The sequence below is a fragment of the Stylophora pistillata genome, chromosome 7, assembly GCF_964205215.1.
Source record: "Stylophora pistillata chromosome 7, jaStyPist1.2, whole genome shotgun sequence".
NCBI lineage: Eukaryota > Metazoa > Cnidaria > Anthozoa > Scleractinia > Pocilloporidae > Stylophora > Stylophora pistillata.
The window spans coordinates 10,475,295-10,501,883 of NC_142525.1; the positions used below are offsets into that span (position 1 = coordinate 10,475,295).

The following is a 26,589-nucleotide window of genomic DNA, read 5'->3' on the forward strand; positions in this document are numbered from 1 at the left end:
CAGCTTCATTCTAGCCGTGACTGGGAAAGCTCGAGAAAGCGATGATCCTCCCACTGGCAAACATACTTCCGATCTGTGCCACAGGAGCGGAAGTCCGTAGAGGTGCACAATGAGAAATTTTGAACGGCTTTCATCGATCATAGTCAAAGAAAATTAACTACACTTTACAAAGTTGTCCAGCACGCGCGCGCGCACGAAATGTTTAATTAGTGTACTCTGTCGTGAGGGAAAATAAATCGACCCTATCATACTGAGTTCCGACTGGCAACTTAATACACCGATTCTGAATGATGGCAAGCAACCGTCACTGATGGGAAAAGGATAGATTCCAAGTTTATGCCTAGCTTAATCTTTATCTAATCTTAATTCGTTAAAACAATAGCAGATGAAATTTTACAGGAACCTTGTGGCAAAACAGAGACGCGCACAAAGACGTTATCACAATCGATGTGGCCAATTCGGGGAAACAACTCGACATTTCACGACAAGCAAACTCCAAATTTCGGAAATCCTTGAAATCGAAGGCAAACGAATCGGTAAACAAAAAAATCAAGATTTTTGCCACACATCCGTACACAAAAGATTCCTTTTTTTCGCAGTAATCACCTCTTTAATTCACGGGGACTGTTTGTGAAACACAAGCAAATAAAAACTTTCTGCAAACGAACAGAGCGCTGTTTATTTTGGCATCGATATCAAACAGATTAATCCACAAGTTCTTGGTAGAACTGTCTTTAGTTCAGCTCAGAAGTTGATTGTTATTGTGCAAAGACCTCCTCTTAACATAACCACCAAGACATTGGTAATACTCTGCTAAAACGAGCGGGCACGACAGACGCATAAAAGAAGCTCAGAAGCCTGGTCATGCTATGCATCGGGCGATAACAGGTTTAACGGAATAAGTATGTTTTCATGCCCCCCTGAACAGGACAGATCGAAATAAAGCTATTTTGAAGACGGCCAAAAAATAATACAGGATATAAGTGAAAATTCGATCGCTTTTTCGTTTCCATCATCGATCTATCACGTAGCTTTGGAAAGGTTAAGATAAATTGTGAAATCAAACTGCTTCTTTCGTGATCTCAACGCACCGTTTACGTATTGTTAACGGCGTTAAGAATCCCGGTTAATATGCGAGCTGCTAATCCCTTCGTAGACGTCTAGGAATCGTTATTTCTAACAACACCGAAAGGAAACACACCACGCAAGTTTTGTGTTTCAAAATTTCGGGCAGCCAAAAAGGAAATGATTGTTTCGCGAGCGATTCCTTTTGGCTTTGGGGCACACGCCCAACACACCCCAGAAGAACGGGAACCAGAAAAAAAAATCCACAGCCGACTTCTACGCGCTTTTCAGGTCGTACTTTGTCTGCGGGATACCCAGGAACTTAGTGTCCTATCTATGCATGAACACTTAACGTCGACAACATTTCATGGCAGTAAAAATTTCGGTCAAAGTTGGATTCATTTCTTGGCACTTCACAATGGATTTCCTCTCCTTTTCTTTCCTTTCCTTTCAGCCAGACAAGCACGACGATACGATAAGTTTTCCTTCTGTTAAACCTCTGGACCGCACTCATCATTCCTTTTCCCTAATCCTGAGTACAAAACCGCGCAAAAATACGTGCCTGCTTGCCCACTTCCTATCTACGATAATTAATATTGAGTGGAGGAAGGAAAAATTCGTCAAATAGGATTCAACCGGATAAAAAGGCAAGGAATAAACTGATGATAAAGATTACTGAGCACTTGACTCAGTAAAAGATATGATAAGGAAACACGATTAAAATCGACCTATTGGAAGATTCTAGCGCTTCAAAGATGACAACTTTATTAAATTTTACGAAACCCCTCCTTACTAAGAAAAACATTTTTAACATAAAAAAAAATCCTAGAATTATCTTATGACAATTTTCAGCTATTCGTGAAGAAGTTAACATTGTAAATATTCAAGATTTCCTTCGAATGTAGCAGAAAAGTTTGCTGAAGAGAAGTTACTGGTATGCAACGTGTTTACTCACAGTAGAGAGAAAAAAAAAAGCTTTTCTCAAGCATTAATTGACACATGGGTAGTCATTAGTGTATTGACGGACCTAAAATCTCCCCAAGTTTAATTCATTGCAACACGAGAAAACTGCTCAACAGGGCGGATGAGATGTCTTATGTACACATTGTTAACACTTATATTTACAATAGTGAAGCTTTTGTGTAAATAAGTTTGATTTGATCCACAAGAAGCAAGGCAGCGTCACCAAATGCGCTCAGTAGTAGAAGATACCATAGGCTGCCACAACGCAAAATAATGTATCCTATCGAAAGAAAGAACAGTTAACAAACAAGTCAAGTGGAGTGAGGGTTTCAGTTAGAAAACCCCAAGAGCCACCTGCCTAACTAACAACGCCTGCATGAAATAGTTGGCTGGGCTGTACCTTTGGGGGGGGGGGGGGGGGGCTCTGTTTTGTTTGTAAGAAGTGGTGGCAATTTGCCAGAATAATGGGTTCCTGATGGGAAACAAAAGCGGTGTCACGAGAAGGACTCATAAACAGGCAAAGAAGAGTGATTACGAAATATTAAAACATCACCGAGAAAAAGAAAATAAAACAAATCGCACGAGAACTCGGTTAATTTTTTTTTTTTTTTTTTTTTTGTACAAGTAACTTGAAGCAAACTGCATTGTTAAAAAAAAAAATAAAACATCTCCCTGAGATAAATTAAATAAAATAATCGTATTTTTTTTAAGTTCGTATCTGACACTGCCTTCACACAAGGCGCCTCCTTAAGTAGCCAGAAGTTACACTATCGGGTAAAAGACACGAGGACAAGCAAAGAGTCAGCGATTCCCACAACCAATCAGAACACTGGATGAAAACTCGCACGCTCACACGGGCTGACGCCTTATACTGACGTCACGTTGCTAAGCAACAATTTGCCGGCTTGGCGAGCTGTCTGAGGCGGTCCGTATGCTTGTACACACTTGTGAACCGTCATCAATCCAAAAATATAAAATATATTACAATTGAAAGAATACAAAGAGAGGTTCTTGTGTGGCAAGGGCCCGCCGACAGCAGACTTCACCGCCTTTTTAATTAGGCTGCTTCCGCAAAATGCAATTTTGTCCCTCAAAGGAATATCACTGAGAAATTTTTCGAAAGTATGAACGCGCACGTACCAAAAAAAGCGAATAAACTTATCTGCACCGCTCTAGTAGGAATCTCCGTTACGATAATGACTTCGAGATTACCACTCAACCAGGCTCAAAGTATTTTAACCCAGAAAGTTCATTGAGTACTTAAAACTTATCCTAAAGAAAGCGGCTTCATACAGTCTTGTTGTTCCTTCATGAGTCGCAAGTCAAATATTTTACTGTAAGCTGCACCAATACAAAACATTCAGTCGATGTACCAAACTAGGTGCAACTTCTCGGCGAACAATCGGGAAAGCAATCTTGAAGGTTATGACTATTCAGAGATAATTTTTTATTTCAAAGCCGGGCGAAGCATTGATTATGGCTCAAGGGTCGCCCCGTAGAGCAATCTCGTCTAGCAGATATTTCCTCTACCGCTGGTGAACAAAGACGGATCACGACAAATTCTTAAGCAAGAAAGACGGTATGCGACTGCAATGTACAAGTCTGACACCAAATACATCGTTTGTCTTTCATGCCCGCAGGGGAAAGAAAAGATCGCAAGCATGACTAAAAGTTCGGCTTGGACGATCAATCTATTTTCCTAAAGCAGACCAACATCGACCTGAACTTAAGCAGGCTTGCTTTGCCCTGGGGAACGGCGGTACAAACTTTTATAAACAATATAACTGAATGACACGTTTACCGCGCTACGCCGAAGGAATATATTCTAGGCAAAGCGAACGAGCATTATCATGAGGTGAGCCTGGGCGTGCGGCACGCACGCAAACTGCACGCACCGTCCACGCAGCTAGAGTTACTCCAGGAAAGGCGTACATCATGTAAGAGTAGTTTCTTGAGATGAGGTAGGGTCGCTGGGTCAAGGCCTAACACCCAAACACAGATCGGTTTTCTAAAATAGGCGTGTGCGGGATGAATAATAATTCTGGACCTTCTGCCAGTGTAGGCACTGTGTACTTCGCCCGTTTCTTTCGTGCAACGCATAACAACAGACAATGAAACATTTGGTCTTTGATAACTCGGTGAATAGAACACTTAGTTACTGTTTAATCTATTTTTCTTCCTTTTGTAACATTCTTTCACTTTGTATCATCAATTCTTATGTACATTGCTGCAAAAAAGGAGTTTTTTTCGCTATTGCAGACAAAAACAAGTTGCAATAAAAACAGGAAAAGATTCACAGTATTGTATTACTCATGGTAAGTGTTTCTAAGATTAAAAGCGCTAAAAAAAGATTGCACTGGAATTGATAGCGCACCAACAGCGCCCTCATACGGCTTAATAAACTACCGCTGGTGTGCAGCAAACTTGGCGCTGTCGTCCAGGTCGATGTTGATTAACCTCTTTGAAGCTCTTTTCCGGAAAGAATACGAGGGCGCAATGCGCTGAGAACTTTCCAATGCTGAAATTGCCCTTAATCTAAAGCTGGGCATTTTGGGACAAAACCGAGCGCTTTTACTTTTCCTTGGCCACAATAATGATAATAATGATAATACTTCTAGTCTCTAACTGTATTTTACGGAGACTGGATCTTGTAATAATAGCACTTGCATTACCCTGTAACAAAAACAATGCCCAGTTTGACATTTCGACATCTATGAGCCCCCGAGTCAATTTCGAGACGAAAATCAACACTTGCTATGTTTAACAACCACTAGATCTTGTGTCTGGTTGATATGAACCAAAACCTGTTATCTATCTGGGGTCAACTCACAGGAAAAATGGCGCCAGCCCCAATAAAGGGATGAGTGGCCATGCTTCACAAACAAAACCATTATATTTTTCGCGCGACACGTGCTCACGGGCACGTGCACGCACGCCTTCAAGATTGCTTTCCCGTCAAATAGTTTGGATTCAGAAAAAAATAGAAGGTCGTTAAGATACAAAGCTTTCTTATTTGAGAAGGGTATGAAAAAGAGAACGCAGACTAGACACTCCCTACGGCACCACCGCTGTGAAACTGACCTCAGTTACAGCTATCGCTTCATCCATTTCTGGTACCGCATTCTTGAGGAGGGTGTGGTTGCTCAAAAAAATGCTTGTGAAACCAAATTAACAGATCCCAAACATCGACTGAAATTTATTATTCAAGTTCTTTTTTGACTTCGCTCTTCTTTGAAATAAACTCCATCGAAGTGACACAACAATAATACGTATTTTCAACGATAGGGAGGTTCAATTGTAGTACGACGCGCTCTTGTTTTCCTCTCTCTTTTATTTTTTAATGTCCTGTTATTTAATCTTTTTGCAAGAGCTATCTGAACAATTCCTTTTTTGGTCTTCATGAGACGCACACAGCAGCGTACAGGAAATCACTCTACTTTTCTTTTGTTTCTAACCTCTTCATCGTAATACACTCTTGCATAGAAATAGCGATGTAAACAAAACGTTAATCTGCCCTTCAAACTCACGTGTAACGTCCTCCAAATTGGAAATGAATAAATACTCCGACTTGTTTGTTTGTTTTTTTTTTTTTTTTATGATGGAAGCAAGGTCTACGTTGCCTTTACCAAAAACAGTAACGTGAAATATACCAACCGGCTTTCATAAATTCAGTGCATTTAGAAAGGTCGTATTTCGCGGTTTTCGGCAATATGCAATTGTAAATTTTCGTTTTCTTTTAAAGTTACCTTGGCCGTTAATTCTAGATAATGACCATACCGGCGAAATGATTAAGTAATTTGCGACGGGCCAACATAAGGTGAAGTCCACAAATAGGATTGAAAACAATTTGATTAATCGAAGAAAGTTTGATCTTTGGTCGGCGAGTCGATATTCCAATCGCGCTCAAAGTTGAAGAGAGAGAAGTTTACTTTCGGAGTTGTAACAGCTCCCAAGCAACGCAAACCAAAAAACAAACTATTCAGAGGTGTGTTCAACAATGCAGAAAGTTGTCTGAAGAGAGCAGTGGGGGTGCTTAAATACAAAGAAGGAGCTCTAAACAAACTTGAAATGTGAGAAGAATTGAGACACGCAGCTCGATTAATTGTTGCTGTCAGCTGTTGGCTTCAGGCAAGAAACACAATGATACTTAATAACAGAGTAAGGAAAAAAATTATCGCGGTTTAACAACACAATAAACTCAATTTCAGGATTAGTTGCAACAAGGTTCTCACAAGTAATCCGGGAGATAAATGCACCACCTGAAATCGTGATAAAACGGAAAGGAAAACAAGTCGCTGATTTCGCCCTTAGCGGGAAAGCACAACTTACGCGACTCATATAGAATAAATGGTAGTGAGTACTGGGATAAACACACAGTTTCTCCTAGTCATGATTTTTTTTTTTATCGATCGAGAGCGCAGAATATCCAGGTCACCTTGAACTTTAAGCATATGCAAAAACAGGTGGAAGTGTATTCAATGTTTAGTTTCATTAGAAGTTTTTCGAAACTTCCATCGATCAACAATAAACAAACTAAGCCAAAAACAACCTCGGAAATAAAATTACGATATTATTCAGAAAGGGTAATAATTCGACGTGTTAATTTTTCATCGGAAAACTTTTGAAAATCCGTAAACAAGTTCATCAACGGATTATAAAATCAGCCTAGCCACCGCAATTACGGAAACGTGATCCGCAAATCTGTTCACAAGGAAAAACATGCTCACAAATCAAAGCAAAACACCGCTCGCTTTGCCTCGTGGCAGGAGCGTCTTCGCAAAACGCACGTGTTTGCGTTTCATACCTTGAGTCCATATACAAAACGTCAAATTACATCTATACAAAACACGCAGCAAGGCCAACCCCATGTGCGGATAATTCTTAAGGATATGCTCTAGTGCCAAGCGCCCCGCGCATTTTACCAAGATGGACATCAAGTGCACTGTTTACCGTTTACGTCAGTACGCAAGAATATATTGGGACGCTCAAAGAATACCGAAGTATTTTACCAAAGGGGGCTCAATTGTCTCCGGTAGCTCACACCTCGTTTATTTCCCATTAGTTCACCCACATGAAGAGTTAATAGGCTACAAATCTCGTCGACACTGCTCGTGCTTAACAAGCAGACCAAGGACTGATTCGCGCCCCCAACCGCAAGAGATGATTAAATTCCAGCCTAAGTAAGGTCGTGGGAATAATCCGTGAGAAAAATAGATGTAGTGCGTACAAAGCTTTACATCATTCATCTTATTCTGTTTTATTAGCAAACACACCTGTCGTGGTTTGGCTTGCATTGTTTCACGCGCGCACTGTTTATATAACAGTGGCCGGTTCGGCAGTTGTTGATCGCCCGGCCGTAACTGGATTACGCCGTCTCGAAAACTTGCAAATTTAAAGCCACTTTCTTCCTCTGCAATATCGCAAAACCTTCCACGCCGACACTTGATTAACCAAACCTCATTCACCGCGTGAAAAAAAAAATAAGAAATGATTGCCTCACACATCACGCGCGAAGGAAAATGCATGTACAATGCCCAATAAAAGAAAGGAAAAGGGAAAGAACGGCGTTGACAAAGGCTCGTTACGCAAGACCTCAAATCAAGCGACATATCAGTGAACAAGTCACTTGGGGCATTCCAAGACATTATTAGTTCAATAATTACTTAGCGGCTACGAGCATGAAGATTTTATTGTCCGTCGACGCCTATTTCGAACTGTGTCTTTAAGCGTCGCTTATACAACCATCTCTACACGTGTCCACTTCTAAATTAAAGCTACTGTCTTGAAACAATTTTGGCTGATAAACAAATTTGTAATATTGCGAGATATTTAGTGTTTTCGTGCAGGCAGCTCCACAGGAAACTGTCTACTGTAGAAACTAAGTTAATTTCGCCCAGACAAACACTCCAATTAACGGTCGCTAGAAGGGGGCCGAATGGCAGTAAAAGACCACTGTAAAATCCCAAATTTGTGACCGCCAATTGGTAATAAACCACAACTCTGCGAAGACACAAAAGAACTCGCCGTCTAAACCGCTTGGCGGGAAATAAGAATGAAAACAAAGCGTATTTTTACAACACAAATAGAACAATCCAGCTGGGTCGACAAACACCTGCTAAAATGAAAAAGACGCACTCATGCGTCTAAATTAAACTTCTGCTTTGTAAAGTTGTTTTTAAGAAATACTGTCTTTGTTTGGGAAGGGGGCGCGGCCCTATTTCGACCAGACGAGCACTAGGTACTCTTTTTACGAGATTATATTACATGCTCAGAAGAATGATCTTCGGTCGATTTTTCCCTTATTCTCGCGCAGAAAAAAATTTTACCAAAAGTTAACCTAACATCCTAGCTTTCAATAAACTATGCCCTCAATTTCTGTCAACAAACGATTCGCACAAGTGCGCACGGCGTGCAAAAAAAAAAAAAAAAACAAAACAAAACAAAACGGGATGTCACGTCCGAAAGAAAAGGGACGTTCTCTCATTCTTAAAGTTTGCTGTTAGGTAAGTTTACTATGACATCTTCATCAAAAAAAGTTAGTAAAATATTCTAGTTGCAGAGCAACGGTTAGAAAGCTATGCTTGGAGAACAAACATCTCAGATAGCTATGAAATTTCGAACACACAAGCCGGCGCTATCTTTAAGATCGAAAATTGACTCGCGGTGAAAAAAAGAAAAACCTAACCTGAATTTCATTGGAAATGCACGCTTTTGGAATTAAAAAGTTCCTAGAATATATTGCCGTTTGTGAGTTGGATTGTTTCTGGATGGAAATTGAAACAATACGAAGGGAATGAATGACTTTAAGTGTTGATTGACCCACTTTTCAGTGTAGGAGAAACCGTTTGTCGATAAAATGTACAGGCTAGACACTTGATTTGCTACGAATAAATGAATTGCGAGTCTAAAAAGGACTGCCTCGAGATCAACAGACGTTATCAGATGTAAGCATGCGAATTAGGTTTGGTCGGATTCGCCAGTAATTTATTCAGGTCGTAACGAAGCTGTTTAGCGCAGAGGACAAAGTCTCTCGACGAGTGAGACCTTTTCCGTTGGGCAGTGACATAACTCAAGCGATGCATTCTCTGTTGAAAGAAGAACTTGACATCGACTAGTTTAACTGACAGAACTTTCACAAAACTAACAGCGAGGAAATTAATTTGGGGTTAAATTGCAAACTTAACTGAATGGAGTCCCGTAATAGCTTGTCATTGAGTGTGTCAGTTCCTTGGTGCTGCTTGGTAGAAAAAAAAGGGAAATTACAAGAAGTGGGTGAGTAGCAAACTTTTGGCATAAAAGATGTATGAAAATATGTAAAAGGGTTTGTAGTTACACTGTTCAACACAGCAGAAAGCGGAGAGTTAGAATGAGTTATCAGCAAGGACGTACATGTACTTAAATCAAAATTTAACGCAAATGAACAATCCGGACGCTTTCTATTCGATTAACAGAAATGATCCACTATCCTGCCATTTCGAAGAAAAATGTTATCACGTACAACATGAATAACGACACTTCTAACAAATTAAATGAACAGTGCCTGCGGAGAAAGTTTCACGAGCAACTTTTAGAAAACTGAATTTATCTAAATAGTGATCTACGCCCGCTTTGTAATTAATCCAACGTGTTCTTGAGCGCGATATGTTTTTCCCTCAGGCGATCCAAAGCAATTTTTTTTTTTTTATAAAAATCGGCTTGTACATCTTTCGATATCAAACTATATCATTCGTGACGCTAAAGAACTTCCGAAAGTTAAGCCCACGATGATAAATTAGCTTTAATTACCATACTCCAGATCAGTTATCCTTCACTTCTAATCATACCTATCTGATAATGTAGGGATTTTTCTAAAGCTTCTCTGCGGTTCGACTATGGAAAGTTATCACTATTTACTCAGCTCATACGTAGAAACATAAATTCCGAAAAAAATGGAGAGTGGGTGTACGTTTTTTCTTCGTGTCAAAGCCTTTAATCCGCTAGTTATTAATCCTCGCTGTTAATGTTTTGACCTGAAAAACAGCCTAAGTACCTTAAGCAGCTTTTAATGAGTGTAAAATTGAAAGAATGCAGACAACCTCAAATTAGTTGGGAGCCATGGATATGTGGCTTCAAATGCTTTCCTACCAAATCCTTTTTTCTTTATTAAGAATAATAACATTACCTAGCACGAACGTCTTATCATGCACGCAAAGACGGCTTTTCTTCAATTCTTAAGCTAGCGGTATAAAACAGGTACTCTTCAAGCTGTTTCTCTGAACTTATGTACCTAGATGAGACAGTAATTGACAAATTGAAATACCCCTCTCCTTAAAAATTTAGTTCTGTTTCCAATCCAAATGTCTGTTAATTTTCCAAGGGATAATTAAGTAATGCAGTTTTAGAACAATACCGTTATTAAAGTTGGGGTAAAGACAAATTTGAGCCAAAGATTTTTCGTATCATGCTCAAAATTCTTTGAGTTATGTCATGATAGAAAGGCTGATTCAAACTACAGGAAGATAAATTGTTTACACGCACAATACTAGACTATCATCGACAGTATCCAGACCCCCTTGGCATTGGACACCCAAAGAATTGGGAAAAGTTTTCGAAAAAAAAGGAAAAAAATTTGGGGAAACCCGCAACCGTGCAACAGAGTATTGTAGTCATGTACGGGATCATAGAGTTTGGAACATCATTTATTTCGCCTTGTAGTTCACAACACGTCTTATCAGCAACATCTAACGACTACCGTCCGAGGATTTAAGAGACCCCATCATCCTTTTTTTACCACTTGTGTTTGCTCCAAAATTGGTCCGAATTCAATTGCATGCGTGGGTCGAGCAAAACATACTGATAACCTGGTTTCATGCTCAGCATTTAAGAAATAACTGGTGGATTTTGCGTAATATAATTCTCTACCATTCTAGAATTTGCTCTAAAATAGTGTGTTTATTAAACAAGTGGGTCCTGAAGCACATAACTTTCATATGTTAAATGTATTTTAATATATTTGTAACTTGGTTCTGTTGAAGGACTTTATGTTATGCATTTATTGGTTACTCCAACATTAATGTTCCAAAAATTCTTCCTCTCCATTTATACTTAAGGGCCGAGGAAAACACGTTAATAAACTGACCCTAGTAACAGTATTTAAGGTGTACGGTCAAAGGAATTAAACTCAACCCTTCAGTGGTGACAAAGATTATTTTCTCCAAATGTGGTCTGTATTCCTTTCTGCCCCTGGAAACTGTCTATGTCACTTTTCATGTCTTGTTCCATGCAAGGTTCTAATGGGAAACGCGTTCCGCGAGTTAACGAAAAATGGCGCAGCTCTCAGTCAAAAAGTAAAGTGCAAATTCTAAATTAACTGCAACTTGCTTAACGTTTTTCTACTATATATTCCATCATTAGCTACCCTGGTATTGCAACATTCCAAGAGCATACGCAGTTTAAACGCAGATGCACACAAAATGAAAACTTCGAGACTGAACAGCCAACACTGACAGCGAGCATGGAAGGTGCGGAAAGGAGGTAAAGTGCTGAGCTGATCAAGACTGAAGAGAAATCGAAACGCAAGCAGTGGACAAGACTGATAACGAGAAAGAAAGAAGTGAAAAGAATGTGAAAAGTTGGGTTGATCAAAACAGAAGAGAAAACCAAACACGAAGGCAGCGGACAAGTTGTTTTTCAAGAATCAGGAAGGACGAGATGTCGCACACAAAACTGTCGCATGGAAACTAGGACCCATAAGATAGAGGGAAGACTAGAGGACGGATCCACTTCAAGAAATGCACAATAGGATGGCAAAGGAAACGAAGAGGAGGAAGTGGGCAAGTCGTGCTCTAGGAATCAAAGAAGGGACGCAACACATATTAAACGATCAAGTGGACACAGAGAGTAACGGAGCAGTGAGAAAGACCAAAGGAACAGCATGGCTTGAGACACTACAGCACAAAAATAATCAAATGAGCTTTGTTGATTGGAGTGTGAGGCTGAGGTATCTGCTATTGCCTGTTATAAAAACGGTAGAAGAAAGCGGACTTCTTCTACTGATCCCCATCATGGCTGTAGGAAATGATGCTAAAACTGTCTTGCCAAAGAATTGTTCACAAATCGATAGTGCGACTGTGAGCTGTTCATTTTTTAGGCCGGGCCGACATGTATTGATTAATGAGTAGGTTTGCAACCAGTATTAAAAAGACAAAACCAAAACTGAGCTCAGAGAAGTAAATGCAATATATAACTGACTCAAATGACCGATGGATAATGAATCACGCTATACTGCATCCTTACCACGGATGACATAGATTAATGCTAACTTTCCCTTCTGTCCGGCTGGATGTACTTTTGGACTGCAAGCAAGTTATTAGGAACTTGCTAATTAATAAGATTCATCATAATTATTGTGTCACACTTCCTCAAGGTTTCAAGATCTCACTAAATGCAGGCTAGCCTAGAATGTTCACCTCTCTGCTGAAAAACGAATTTCAATGAATTTGTTACCCACGCAAAGTAAAGAAACAACAGCAACCACTGAACCTGGAATAAATTCTCACAGCGTTTATGACTTCTGTCACCTACAAAGTTGGCAAACTTGTTCTGTGACCATTTACCTAATCCGTAAGCTTGCACAACCTTCTCTAAACTTTTTTCCATGAGACAGGAATTTCTATCTTATGTTTACTGCAGCTGTACTTCCTAAGAAATTTTCCTCAAGGTTGTACCATTGAATTCACAAGAACTTAACAAAAAAAATGAACATTTCTTGATATGCTTTGCAAAAACAACAAACAGGTCAGGGTTTCCAAATCATGCAAGTGCTCAGCCTCAATGGCCTTAGTGTGATATGGCGTTGATAAATGAGTGTTACATGGGTGTATTTTGTTTGCGTGAGAGAGAGGTTCTCCTCGATTGTTTTTACCCACCCCACCCCACCCCTTTTCTCCCTTGTGGGAGTTTCATGGCTACACCGCCAGATATACCAAAAACACGTTTTGTTTTTGTTTTGTTTTTTGTTGTTGTTTTTTTTTGGGGGGGGGGGAGGGGGAGCTGGTCTCTCAACATACATGTCATAATCAGAAAAAAAGAAAAAGAAATACAGTATTCCATGGAGTAGTCCTGTGATTTACGAAGTTTGTCAGTAAGGTCCAACTGTCTTAAATCTTAGTTCTACCAGAAGCAAATCTCCAAACGTCACTACTCAAAGCCTTAATTGACAAAGTAACTTTTCACATAAAAAATGCGATGATTCTACTCCCAGTCACCCATTTGAGGCTTTCAAACTGTTTGCTGCTACCCCCAAAAATGAACGACATAAATTTGAAAAAAATGTACATGTAAAATTCTTGACAAACTCTTGCTTTTGCACTTGGCGACTGCTAACATGAACAACGAACAAAGGGAAACTTCCAGGGAAGAAAGGGTTGACACCAGCACCTAGGTCAATATTTTTTCACCAAAACTTCCCAAGGGGGACAGGAGTAACTAAGTTCACATTACTAGCTGCATTTTCTTAATACCAAACTGGTCTGCCTAGTACCTGTTAGGATTGTGACTCTCTCTCAATCTATTGCACCCTCGAAAAGGTCTGACCAGGGACCTGTTTCTCAAAAGTCCCTATAACTTAACGGGCCCAAAACCATAATTATTTTAAAATCAAAATTTAAACAAGAGAGAAGCAGTTTCTAACACTCTAATTAGTCCATCTTGTATTTTTAGCTTATAGCTTTTTTGTATCATTTTCAAAACCTCTGAACCTTATGAAAATAAGAACAGCTTTACAGGCCAGTTAAGTTGCCTGGACCTTTGAGAAATGAGCCCCAGGTGGGAAACAGTTGGGAAAAATTGATGGTAAATTTCTAAGGGCTATGAAGGAAGTAATCATCTGCCATATTCTGGCTGGTTGTCATATGCAATATACAAAAATGCAAAAATAAATGTATATCAATACAATAGTTACTACCTAAGCAGAAGCAAGTAAAAGTCATGGCTGGCAAAAGAAATTATTCTTTTGCACAACTGTCCCCTCTGTCTGTCTCCATTAAATTCTTTCAATCCCTCATCATTGTATATACTAAGCTTGATGTGACTGTTAATGGCAACACCAAGGTTATGAAAATGAAGACAGCATCTTTGTGCAAGCTGTATTTTAGCTGCAATTCTTAGCTTGCCACCTCACTGATATGAATTTGACTAAATACAGGGTTCATACCCTTTTTCATAAACAAATTTCAAGGACTTTTCTAGGACTTTTCCAGGCTCAGATTGATTTTTCCAAGACTCCAAATTTGACATTAAACCTTTTCATTCTCAAGATTTCAAAATCAATTCTCCTCACTGCCTATACATATTTCTCATATCCTAGATTTTTAAAATGTTTATTGCTTGATTTAAGCTGATTACCACGACTATCTAGAACCTGTATTCTTTTCTCAGGACTTTCCAGTCCTGGAAAATGTCCAAATAAAATTCTAGAACCCTGTAAATATGAGCCCCGCTTAAAGTTATCTCTGTTCTAAGGGAAACTAATTCAGATAATTTACTACCAATTGAAAGAACATAAACTTTGTGACAGTCTTTCCTGCCTCTGTCATCTTAGTACTAAAACTGTACTTACATTCATGAAAATATCTTGTGCATAATTGTCTGTGTCTGAGTCCCACAGGCATCTGCATGCTACCCTGAAAATTTAATTTTCATGCATGCTAGTACAAACTTCTGGTATGCAAGGTCAGATTTTTTGTCACAATGAAAGTGACAGATACAGTGTTATGTCCCTGAATGAGCATATTTTCATGGAGGGTTGCAGAAAGTTCACTTTTCTGTGTTCTTTGATACGACTTAAAGGACAAACAGAAATATCCTTTCTTCTGTAACAACAGGAAAATGCTCCTTTCTAGGTAAATTTTAAAAAGAGACCTTTGTCATATTTGACACAAGGTTTGAGAATTGGGGAATATCACTCAAGGAATATCACTGGATATCTCTCTGCTTTAGCTGGTATGAATTTGATTACATGATGTATCTCAGGGGCCAATTGCACACACAAAAATATTTTATGGATTGGTATTGTAAATATGCCCCATTATTATCCAACTACACCTACACGAGTACAAATAACACCATAGACAAGTACAAATTGCACGTGCTATTTGTACTCGTCTATTTTAGTACTGGTTAAAACAGGTTTTCTTGCATCGCGCAAGCAAAGAATTGGATTGTAGTTACGAAAAAAAAAACAAATGATGGACAATTTGAATCATATTTCTGACGACGAAAAGTCAGAATGGCTGGCAAATATAGATCCAGGTTCATTAGATGAATCGAACGAAGAAAAATAGCTTGACGACCAGAAAATTTCTTCATTTAATGAAGAAAATAGAAACAGCAGCACAACAACGTGCCAATTCCGTTCCGCTTCGCATACTTCTGTCACACACTCCCCGTAAATAAACATCCGCGAAATTCACCCGCACTGAAATAACAGTTTGGTGTGTTGGATAATAAATAACTTATTAGACGTTTTGTTGCGTAGTATCGCTGAGTATTTTTACTCATTATTTGTATTTTGACTCGCCCTATGGGCTCGTCAAAATATGGCACAACTCGTAAAAATACTCAGCGATACTACACAACAAAACGTCTAATAAGATATATGTATTGGCTATTGGCTCATTTAGTTACATGATGTATTTACACCAATCATGCGGCAAGTGAGAATAAATATTAATAGGGGAGAGTGTAAGGATAAATACAAAATATGTCCAAAACAACTTATGACTCAACATGTTTCTCAACAAATTTCTCACTGAATTACAAATAAACATCTAACATGATAATTCTTATAATTGAACAAATATTTCTATTTGAGCGCAATTGGTAAAAACACATTACGTGACTGCATCCCCCAGCTAAAACTGGGGGATATCCAAGGATATACCCCAAGTGATATTCCCCAATTTTCAAACCTTACGCCCATTGCAAAAAAAACCTTGCGCAGCTGTTGATAGAAGGAACACGTTCATAAAATCGTACCAGAGAACATATTAATTTTATTAAGGAAGTGAACATCCCACACCATAAATGGTAAGCTGTTTGTAAACATTTTTCCTGCATGCTGAAAAATTTTTGAATAATAATAAACGCAATAGCCTCCATTTGGCACACACACAAAAAAATTGCTCATATATTTATTTTTCCTTGGACATCATCTGTTCCTCAAGCTTTGCTCTTAGAAAAATGTTCACATCTCAGAACCAATAATATCAGCGGATGAATATCGGTGCATATTTTGACACCAAAAACCATAAAACTGCAAATGAAATTGAAAGACTTACTTAACCCCTTCTCCTCTTTGTTCACCAATGACAACTTGGACAATAAATTTGTATCTGTCCAAATCAAGTTCTGCAATACAATGAACACAAGAAAAACACTGAAGAAATTTGAAATTTGGCTAAAAAATTAAAGTACCCAGGGCTCGACACTAAGGGTTGCCAACTAGCCCCAAACTAGTAGAAATTCAGTTTTGGCAAGGGGTTTTCAATTTCCACCAGCCAGTTTGGTTAGTAAACAAACTGAAATTGTTGTAACATCTAAGTTGTCACTTGCCACTTGGCCTGTAAGTTGAAAAGTCAGTGTCAAGCCCTGGTACCAAGTGTAATTATCTAACGGTTATCTTTTGGTGTTCACCATTTTGCAAATATTCAATCGCAAAATCGTTGATGCCTAAAAAGCAGATATCATTATAAGTAGTATTATCACCTAAAATCACTTCGAATTCTTGAATATTCAATATGTAAAAGGATTGCTCTACAGCTTTTTTGCAATTGATACCTAAATCCCAAGTTAAAGTTGTTTCAAAGTTTCCATTTGGCAAATCTAAAACTGCAATTTGGTCCCTAGCTATAACTAATTAATGAGAGTTTAAGCCCCAGCGAAACAAAATCAAGAACAAAACCTTTGAGAAGGACATTTTGCAACCTACATACACTTCAACTTCACTAAAACTATGTAATAAGAATGTTACAATCAATGAATTTGAATATGTGAAAAGTATATAAATTATATGTACTGTAGTTTCAAGAAACGTATGAAAGTGATCCTTGCAGTAATGAATCCTACCTATTTAAATAATACAGTGTTTCTGTCGAGGAACTATCAGCTGATAGTTGCCCCGCGGAAATTTGATGTTCTTAAAACAAATATGCTAGTTTTAAGAACATCAAATTTCCAAGGGGCAACTATCAGACCGATAGTTCCGAGACATAAACACTCTATTGTTTTTATTGTTCACCACTAAATTTTCTTCTGCCCCTACAGCTTGTCACAAATGTCAATAATTCACAACCGTACATTGGCTAAATAATACGTTATACCTGTCAGAATTGAAAAGTCACTGTTTTTCCAATCTGCCTAACTTCGCGGCCGTCAAACTATTCAAAACTTTTCATGGATGAGTACTATCAATCCAGGTATTTTCCATGGACGTGCACTATCCATCCGGGTATTTTCTGAGGGCGGGCACAATGGGCTGATAGTGTCTCTCCACGGATGAACACTATCGCATCATGTGATCGATTTAAACCAATAAAAACCGGAGAAAATTTAGTGGTGAACTATAAGAAGTAGTATCTAGAAATAAGGCCTGGAAAACAATTCAGGCCTGTACAGGATTTGAACCAATGACCTCTGTGATACAGGTGCAGTGCTCCACCAACTGAGCTTAAGAGCCAACTGGGAGCTACTACATATTAAGTAGCGTTCATAACTGCGAGGATTCCTTTCATACAAGAATGTTACAAGTAAACTTGGTAAATGATCATCAATGGTTAGTGTAGTATAACTAGTGTTATTACACATTACAGTTTTAATGAAAAATCTGATTGAGAGCATTTGATACAACACACATGATAAACAGGTACTATCTGATAATACATGATAAAGGTATTATTTGCATTTATCATGTTGAGTCCAAAGTCTGCCTAGTTTCTGTGCTGGTTGTTCATGTAGTGTTTTCCAAATTTTGCAAACTCAAGGAGAAACTCAAATTGGCTGCATGCTTTTAAAAAATGTGTAATAACACAACTACTGAATTGTGTTTTTGAATGATATTATGACATATCGAACCTTGTGTCTGATTTATCATACTTATCCTCATCAACCAATTGCTTATTTACAGGCTACTGTAACACAATTTAATGTATTTATGTACCGTCTAGTGTTAGTATAGTTAGTTTTACCAATAGCTTGGTAGGAGCAGGGCTCGACAATAATGGAAGCTAGATTAAAGCCACAGGCTAGTAGAAATTCAGTTTTGGCGAGTGGTTTTCCATCTCCACTAGCCAGTTTGGCTAGTAAGCAAACTGAAATTGTCATAACATCTAAGATGTCACTAGCTACTTCAGGCTAGTAAGTTGAAAGGTTAGTGTCGAGCCCTGAAGAGGTGAAACTTTGTTGGTACTGCTAGTAAAAATGTAAGAAATGTAAATTGTGTATTGTATGTAATGTCACTACTGTTACATATGTCAGTAAGTTGCCGCTAACGTTTATATTGTCACAAATGCTATTATTAACCTTTGTGAATATATGATAATCATTTATGTGAACTGTGGTTGAAGAAATGAGTATAACAACAATCTTTGCAGTAATGAACACTACTTAAGCAATATTGAAAATAGGGCCAGAAAAAAAATACAGGTCTGTACAGGAGTCAAACCAATCCATGACGACTTCAGCACGGACAAAGTGTGTACTTCTGCGAACCCCACTCAAGTGGGGTTCGTGCATACGTATGAGCTCTGTTACCTAGTAACGCGTGACGTATTTTACGCCATGTTTCACTGGGAGTCTTTGATGGAAGCTGTGTAGTATTAAGCCAGTTTGGATGCGATCGGAGAAACTAAGGATAGATCGAGAAATTCGAAGCAAACTGCGTTAAATCTGCAAAGCTTTGTTTGCTAAGTGGAAGCATGTTACAGTTCAACAAGCAGTTTAGTAAATGGTTTTGATCTTTGAAACACATAAAGATTCTGTCCATGGAAAATTATGCAAATTCACGCCTGAAATGAAAGCGAACCATAATTTGAGCTTTTTGTTTACAAAAGCTTTGGTGCTATTTAGAACTAAATATCGGTCTTCCTAAAGCGAAGACATTGTTCACAGAAGGAAATTTTGCATAGGTAAGGGGTGCTTATTTACTGGTCTTTTTTATTTCAATATCTTGTACCGTTTGTCTTGATTTAGGGCACAATTCCATTTTGTTCTTGTAGCCGGCATAAAGAAACGAACTGGATGTTTGATCTGTGATCTCTCGTGGATCACAAACACAGCGATTCCACTCTGCATTCCAGCCGTCAAAGGACACAATCGCGAAATTATCATTCACTTCTTTAACAGTGCATGCACACCAAACTCCTTCTTCATCGACTGCTTCTGCTTTGAAGCCAACAGTTTTTGGAAGCGATATCTCATTTTTTGTCAACTGTGCCTTAATTTTGCTTAGGCGACCACAACAGGTTTGCGATTGAGAACGCCAGTCAACTTGTTTTGAAGAATTTGCAATCGGTCACTAGGATACTTAAGGGTGTCCAATATCTCTCAGCAATTCTAGCACCTCATTGCGCATGTGTCGATTAAAACTGGAATACTTAATGAATTACACACTTTATCTGTGTTGAAGTTGTAATGACCTCTACGATACTGGTGCAGTGCTCTACCAACTGAGCTAACAAGCCAAATGGGAACAGTGGTCATTGCGTTGTTTTGTGATCGGTCAATGTAAAACGCAGACTGCGGACTGTAGACCGGGGGTAAAATGCAGACTGAGGGTAAAATGCAGACTGCAGACCAGGGGTAAAATGCAGACTGAGGGTAAAATGCAGACTGCAGACCAGGGGTAAAATGCAAACTGAGGGTAAAATATTAATAATAAAAAAACGAGTCTTAGGATGAAATAAAGATCATACCCCTAAAATAATGTCACGTCAGGACTCACGAAATACACAAAGGCCGCTTCACGCAGTATAAAAGTCACGTCATCTCCAAGTCACATGGCACTATAAAATGTCGGAAAATGAGGACAATGATCTCCTGGTAATTTTCGATAATTTGCGTTAATGTCATTCACAAACTATGCTCGAAACCTACAAGTTTACCTTGCCTTTTTGTTGTGCTGTCGTGTTTTGCTTGCCCTGTCTTCCAAACAATTCCAAGGCCATATGAAGAATTTGAACACTTAGAGAGTTACTTGGTCCCAGACCAACTCGCGAAAGCACAATTCAAAATGGCCGACTTGTAAACAAAGGTAAGAAGCCTTACGATCAGTTTGGGTGCTTTTGGGAAACTTGGTTCAACAAAATGGGGAGTTCAAAAACTCGAGGTTGATAATACGTTTGAATAAGGTAAATAAACGCCTTTTGGTTCGAGTTTTCGGGATTTTGAAAAAAAAATTACGGGTACGGGTAGGAACACTCCCAAGTCTTGTTTTTTTATTATTAATATTTTTAATCTTACCCTCAGTCTGCATTTTAACCCTGGTCTGCAGTCTGCATTTTACCCCTGGTCTGCATTTTACCCTCAGTCTGCATTTGACCCCCGGTCTGCAGTCCTCAGTTTGCGTTTTACACTGACCAGTTTTGTAATAAACCCGTGAAGTGAATATATGATAATCATATATGTGGACTACCGCTAAAGAAACAAGTATAAGAGCGATCTTTGCAGTAATGAACATGGCATGTACTTAAGCAGTAGTGAATACTAGGATTGTAAGTTATATATTGTTAAAAAAAAGTTAGTATTGCAAACAAATAAAAGACAGTTGCTATTAAAGAGGGGGACTTTGGGATTTTCGGTTTTGCAGTTTTGACTGTTTTTTGGATCAGTTTTTGGTTTTTGGGCCAAAAAGGTTCGGTTTTTTGGTGTTGATATTCAGAGCGGTTTGAGGATTTTACGTGTTTTTGCATTCGATTTTCAGTTTTCACGAAAACTGATGCGGTTTTCGGTTTTTCCTTCATGACCTTTTTAAAGGTGAAAATGTAGTTGTTTTGTCAGGTTTGCATGTGGTTTTCGGTTTTGCTGCCTTTTTTCGTCAGTTTTTCGGTTTTAGAGGTTTTTTCTCCGGTTTTGCAGTTTCCCAGAGACCCCAATGCCCCCCTCCTAAAATATATTTCTACTGGCCAAGGAAATCAAAGTAGTTGCAGCTTGAAGAACACGAACAAAAACAGATCAAAAGTAAGCTGTGACATATTGCTGTCAAGGGAAGATGCATTTGTATTAATTTCATATAAATCTTATTTTGTATTTTCATCTAGGTTTGAATCGATTTTGTATTTTCATAAAAAAGTAAAGTTGCTGTCAATGATAGGTTCGGAAAGCCGAACGATTTCAAATCGTAACGATCTACTACTCACTCATGAGTAAGAGAAAGAGCAGATTTGCCAAACTCCAAAACTTACCTTTCAGTTTTTCTTTCACTGTCTCAGAAATGTGTTTACACCATGCAGTGGCTTCCTCTGAGCTGTATTTTTTGCCTGATAGTTCGTCATTCAAAACATCATGAATAATTGCTTTTACAGAAGCAGGACGGAATCTGATCAGTGCATCAAACAAAGAAATTTCATGACACAACGAAGAAACACCAATACGTAAAGGAAGAGAAGATAAATTTACGTAAAATCGCCAGGTACGAGGTTTAAATGAGGGCAGAAAAATGCGGCAATAATATACTTACTTGTGCTTGAAATTAGGTCGAATATTATAAGAATTGGACAGGTCTTCAGGCATCCTTCTTTTTTCCCGAAACTGGAGAGGTCATGAAGGGTAAATGCTAAATAATCGCAAAGTTGAACTTCAAGTACTTAAAAAATGGCGGCGAACAAAAGCAAATCTTATATCACCATGACTACGAATCGATACAAGGCTTGTACCCAGGACTAAGAGGTTTGCCCTGGCTCGGTCAACTATCAAGATGCATGGCTGCGCTGCATAACTTGGGAAGGAATGAAAGTCAACTAATTAACTCCTTCTTTGGAGGAAGAGAAAGGCAAAGGATCATTCCTGGATTAAAAGTGGATATGTGAGTCCCATGGAAGAAAGATTCTGTCTGATAGAATGCATATCATTATGCAACTAAGGCCAATCTTTGAGAAAATTTTGCCCGAAGTAGTTCCAAAAAAAAGTTATCTTGTTATGGACCAACATAACTGGGAGGGGAGGGAGGGGGAGTAGCAGTACTCGCTTCGTGCCACTGAAACCAGTGTAACAATACTTCTTGTCCCACTCTCGTTCACCACCCCTCCCCCCCCCCCCCCCGTGCGTTATTTAAACTGGGATCACCTCCGGCTTCGGCCAATAGGCTGACCTAGCTTTTCTTCCATGCTTCTATTCTTCATGGTGACCAAGTTACATTATCTACTCAGTTGATAAAACCAAATTATCCTGTAACTCCCTCAGCCAACGCATCACCACAGTTTCTCCAGAAAATAGTTTAAGTACTCCTTCCCGCGACAGTCTAAGAAAGTTTGCCGGATTTCCAACGAACTTCAAAACAAAGTTTCGGAGAGATTTCAAATTTTAACAAATTTTCAAGTTGTTATGATTTATTTATTATCTTCATCTTTACTCCTGAGTAGTAAGTAACAGTGCGGGAATGAGTGTTTTTCAAAAAGTCCCCAGACAGAATGACCCGGCTACTGCCCAACCTCGTTCCCAGAGCCTTTTACCTTAGTTGGCCTGGGAACGAGATTGGGCTAAGCCTATCACTCAGTCCCAATAACTTAAATCCCTGCAGGTTAACTAGGCTACGAAATCACTCACACAGAATTTAATGCAAAAAAAGAAAAAAAAAAAAGGTTTTATTGTTTCCGGAAGAGCAAATAAAATTTCTTCACTGTTTTTTAAGTATCCTACAGTCAAATCTACAAATTGTGATCTCAAGCGCATACAAAGGGTAGCCTAGACATCCAAAAAAAACACACAGCTAGTATTGCAGCCTATCGCACAATCATGTAAATCAAACAGTTTTCTCTCGGTTCTCATTCTCAATTTTCTTGGCGCGCGGTAAGTTCATATTCACAGCGTCCATGATTATCAAGTCCATGTAATCCAGATGGTCCACAGGTACGTTCCCTTTCGATAACCTTTTACCGCCATTTTTCCCTGCGTTTGGGTGACGTTCCCATTTTGTTGGTTCGTTCGCGTTCGAGCTTCGCCTAGGAGGCTGTTGCAAAACATTTGGATTTGCGATGATGGTCTCACTGATTCTACCGCCGACTTCATCCTCTTCTTTTTGTGCTCTGAGACATACAACAAGTTCAGTATTTTTTACTATTGCTATTATTTACATTTAAGTATGAAAATGACAGCTATTAGCTGCTAAGGGAGCAGTTTTTTTAAATTCTGGATGAAAAGGCTATAAAAAGAAGCGATGAAGATTCCTTCCCAGGCCTCTCGTGGCAAAGCTCGTTAAAGCTCCCACTTAGCCGCTACCTAGCTACTTAGGCTAGTAGATTAAAACTTACTTTCTTATTTTCTGCATTCTGATGATGACGATAGAGATAAACAGAATCACGAAAAATAGGAACAGTACAGAGAAACAAAGAAACCCAATGGTCACATACAAAACTGCAATGAAAAAAAATAAGTCATCAGGTGACATCGACTACAAGTCGTAAACGGATTTTCGCTGTTTACTCGAGAGCGTTCTTGATTTAGTTGAACGTGAGCTCATTTCCCAATTCCCGACCAGCGACTGGTAATTTATCCCACGCTTCTGGAGGATTCTAATTCTTGGTGACTCAAATTTCGCGGTAACGCGAACTAAAAATTGATTCAAGCCAAAATTGAATAAGCGCGAAATTTAGGGAGAATCAAGTTTGGTCGGAGAAGATAAGAGTCATATTATCGGAAAGAACTGTCATCCGCTAGTCCTTAGACTAATCTTGGCTGTGGTACACCAAAAATGTGGTGTAGGGAGGGAAGGGAGAGGGGAGGGGAGAAGAGGAAAAGGGAGGGAAGGGAGGGGAGGAAAGGGAAGGGAGTGAAGGGAGTGGAGGGAAGGGGAGGGGAAAGGCAGGAAAGGAGAGAGATTGAAGAGGAAGGGAGGGGTGGGAAGGGAAGAGAGGAGAGGGGAGGGAAAGAGGGGTTGATCTCACCAGTCATACCAGATGATTTCACAATGTTTCCTTTTTAAGACAGAGGTCCGTCAGAAGCACCGAGGGTCTGACACATCCCTCCTTCCTTATTTACGCCTTTGATAATGGCAATGGTAAATCATAATAGATTTCATGAATGTACGAATTCTTCTGGCCAAGCTTATTTATAAGTCGATCATCGTTGATTAAAGAAATATAACAACTAGCATTTTCTTTCGTTAGTTTAACTGAAAATGTGACAGTTGTAGTTTGTGCTCGTGGGAAAACTTACGTAGGTTATTGTCATTCAACAGGTCGTCCAGCTTGCTACCATTTGTCAGCCCTGAAGAAAATTAAAGTGTGTTTTTTAAGTTCCTGAGCTAAGAGGGACCAGTCATTATAATTATTTGTGGTCTGGAAGGAGAGAGAGGGGTTCCAAAGCACTCTCTGGGGGAAGCGCATGGTTGAAATGATGACCAAAATACTCCTTACTCCACACCCTCTGGGCGAGAAATGATTAACCGGTCTATTAAAAATGTTAACAAACGTACTGCTAACACACTAACAAAGTATTTCTGGCTTTGGGTTTTAATTTACTGTTGATCAAAGAACATCAAGTCGTTAGACAGATCCTAGCTTTTCATTGACGAAATACTAATGTAAAAGTTCAAACTCGTATGCCTTCCCAGTATTTATTGTTAAAATCAAATATTTTATAGTCTAAAAATTGAAAAATTGCTGATCAGCTGCATCATCTGAAATAAGAAAAATACCCTACACAGGGGTTGGGGACCTGTGAATTTTAATCGCTTGAGAGAGACTGAAAGATTTTGTTTGTGTCACGAGAAAATGTACTTGATCTCCCCCCATAAGGACGACTAATTTCCCCTTGAAAAACACGTGATCCTCCAAATTCCGCTCTCAGGTGATAGCTAATGACTGTTTTCTTACATGAAGTAATGTTAGATATAATTTAAGAGATACATAACAATACGGAATTTTTTTTATAAATATTTTAAAATGCTAATATGAACAAAATCATAAAAACAAAGAGATACTATCGAAAATGATGTAATACGCGAGTGTTAATGAGGTAGCAAGTTTGATTGGTTGATATGAACGAAGCAGAAGTGAATTGAAAGCGTTGATTGATATTCGATGCTAAAATGATATGACCATATTGTAATAATAATATTATTAAGAGCCAAGACAGGAGGTTTTGTTTTAAAATTCCCCTCTTAGAGTATAGTGATTGGATGCCATTCAAGAAATTTCTCATAACAACACAATTGAATTGTTATCAAAAGCGCTGACTGATTGAAATGCTATTTAGCTTGGGATGGCGTCACCTGCTGTCAATTCTATTGTGTAAAATTATTATTACAATAGATCTTTTGAATTGCTTCGATCTTTTAAAATTTTAATAATATTTTTTATATTGAACATATTTGTTGCTGATATCGGGTTCATTTAAATGATCAATTTATTTTCCTGTTTTTGTACTTATAACGATTTCTGATTTATAACAACTTTAGATTTGAATTCTTTGTCAATAAGTGAATATTAAAATTTTAAGCCATTCCAACAATAAAAAATTTTAGTTTAAGCCTTAGTGGCCTTTCTTGAATACGCTTGCAGCTATATCTAGTACATTGTAGCAAAACACTTCAAAGAAGGATAACTTACCTGTTGATGCCAATATGAAAAAAATCTTGAAAACAACTGAGCGATTTTTAGATGCGTCATCCATTGAAACTGAAAAACTGCCAAATGGTTTATTTACACCAATTTCCTTTACCAACGTCGACGAGCGAGATTCTTAAATCTGTAATGGAGAGAGCAAACTCCGATAGCGGGACGACTCAGCTCTGGATAAAATAAAACTGGCTTCTAACAAACGACTTGGTATAGAGCTTCAGTGAGTTCAGCAGCTCACGAAACGAAAGCAAATAAGTGTTTTGCTATCCTGGACTCCTTGAATCACCTTTGCGTTGTTCAGTTTGACCATATAACACTTTGCCTGGTTTTAAATATTCTATCTCAGTGCGAAATATGCGTCAGTTGCTGCGTTAAATGTATTCGCTCTCTGACACCAATGTCGATCAACCATATCGCATGATAATGCAAGCATATCTATTTCTAATATACAATTCCAGTCTCTCTCGGTTTTGAAACATTTCGATGGACAAAAAAAATTTGTCGGTACTACAATCGGGACGCGCAGTCCTAAAGCTTATAATTATCCCCAGAAACATTGTTAATTTGCTTGTCATTAAGGAAATATTGAAAACTTTGAGGGAGATGACAAAAGAATTTCCAAGATCATTTAAGCCTTGGAAACAACACTAGATCGATCTATCTAATTACTTCCTATTTTTGCTCTTCTGATATCATGATCAGGTGCCGGCAGGAGAAAATTATATTTCTCTCAGGGGAACGATCATTAGTT

General features: G+C 38.6%; 2 protein-coding genes and 1 long non-coding RNA gene across 5 annotated transcripts; 1 reads left to right on the top strand and 2 right to left on the bottom strand.

Moving 5' to 3' along the window:
* Positions 1 to 1,804: 1,804 nt before the first annotated feature.
* Positions 1,805 to 21,907, bottom strand: LOC111338842 (dynein light chain Tctex-type protein 2B). 3 transcript variants are annotated; one of them, XM_088726243.1, is made up of 6 exons: positions 21,740 to 21,907; positions 21,465 to 21,598; positions 16,347 to 16,416; positions 14,627 to 14,690; positions 9,213 to 9,262; positions 1,805 to 2,308 (listed from the first exon to the last, which is right to left on the bottom strand). In XM_088726243.1, the coding sequence occupies exons 1-6, from the start codon at positions 21,790 to 21,792 to the stop codon at positions 2,248 to 2,250; spliced, it is 432 nt and encodes a 143-aa protein (XP_088582369.1). In that variant the 5' UTR covers positions 21,793 to 21,907; the 3' UTR covers positions 1,805 to 2,247. The 3 variants fall into 3 exon arrangements, with proteins under 3 accessions (XP_088582369.1, XP_088582368.1, XP_022801116.2); XM_088726242.1 differs by having other exon boundaries at positions 9,213 to 9,265; XM_022945381.2 differs by lacking the exon at positions 9,213 to 9,262 and having other exon boundaries at positions 21,740 to 21,901.
* On the top strand, positions 8,433 to 14,071 carry LOC111338843 (uncharacterized). The gene is made up of 2 exons (XR_002695621.2): positions 8,433 to 9,300; positions 11,422 to 14,071. It is a non-coding gene; the product is annotated as an uncharacterized LOC111338843 (long non-coding RNA).
* A 923-nt stretch (positions 21,908 to 22,830) lies between the features above and the next one.
* Positions 22,831 to 26,269, bottom strand: LOC111338848 (uncharacterized). The gene is made up of 4 exons (XM_022945389.2): positions 25,827 to 26,269; positions 24,433 to 24,483; positions 23,529 to 23,631; positions 22,831 to 23,303 (listed from the first exon to the last, which is right to left on the bottom strand). The coding sequence occupies exons 1-4, from the start codon at positions 25,888 to 25,890 to the stop codon at positions 23,021 to 23,023; spliced, it is 501 nt and encodes a 166-aa protein (XP_022801124.1). The 5' UTR covers positions 25,891 to 26,269; the 3' UTR covers positions 22,831 to 23,020.
* Positions 26,270 to 26,589: the final 320 nt, after the last annotated feature.

Excerpts from the sequence above, each read along its gene's own strand:
- LOC111338842 (XM_088726242.1), bottom strand. The coding sequence starts at position 21,792 with ATGCCTGAAGACCTGTCCAATTCTTATAATATTCGACCTAATTTCAAG. Across the intron at positions 21,599-21,739 it reads CGACCTAATTTCAAGCACAA|ATTCCGTCCTGCTTCTGTAA; the intron begins GTAAGTATATTA and ends TGCACTGATCAG. Across the intron at positions 14,691-16,346 it reads CAAAGAGGAGAAGGGGTTAA|GGTAGCATGCAGATGCCTGT; the intron begins GTAAGTCTTTCA and ends TTAAATTTTCAG.
- LOC111338848 (XM_022945389.2), bottom strand. The coding sequence starts at position 25,890 with ATGGATGACGCATCTAAAAATCGCTCAGTTGTTTTCAAGATTTTTTTC. Across the intron at positions 24,484-25,826 it reads TTTCATATTGGCATCAACAG|GGCTGACAAATGGTAGCAAG; the intron begins GTAAGTTATCCT and ends AATTTTCTTCAG. Across the intron at positions 23,304-23,528 it reads AGAATGCAGAAAATAAGAAA|AGCACAAAAAGAAGAGGATG; the intron begins GTAAGTTTTAAT and ends TGTATGTCTCAG.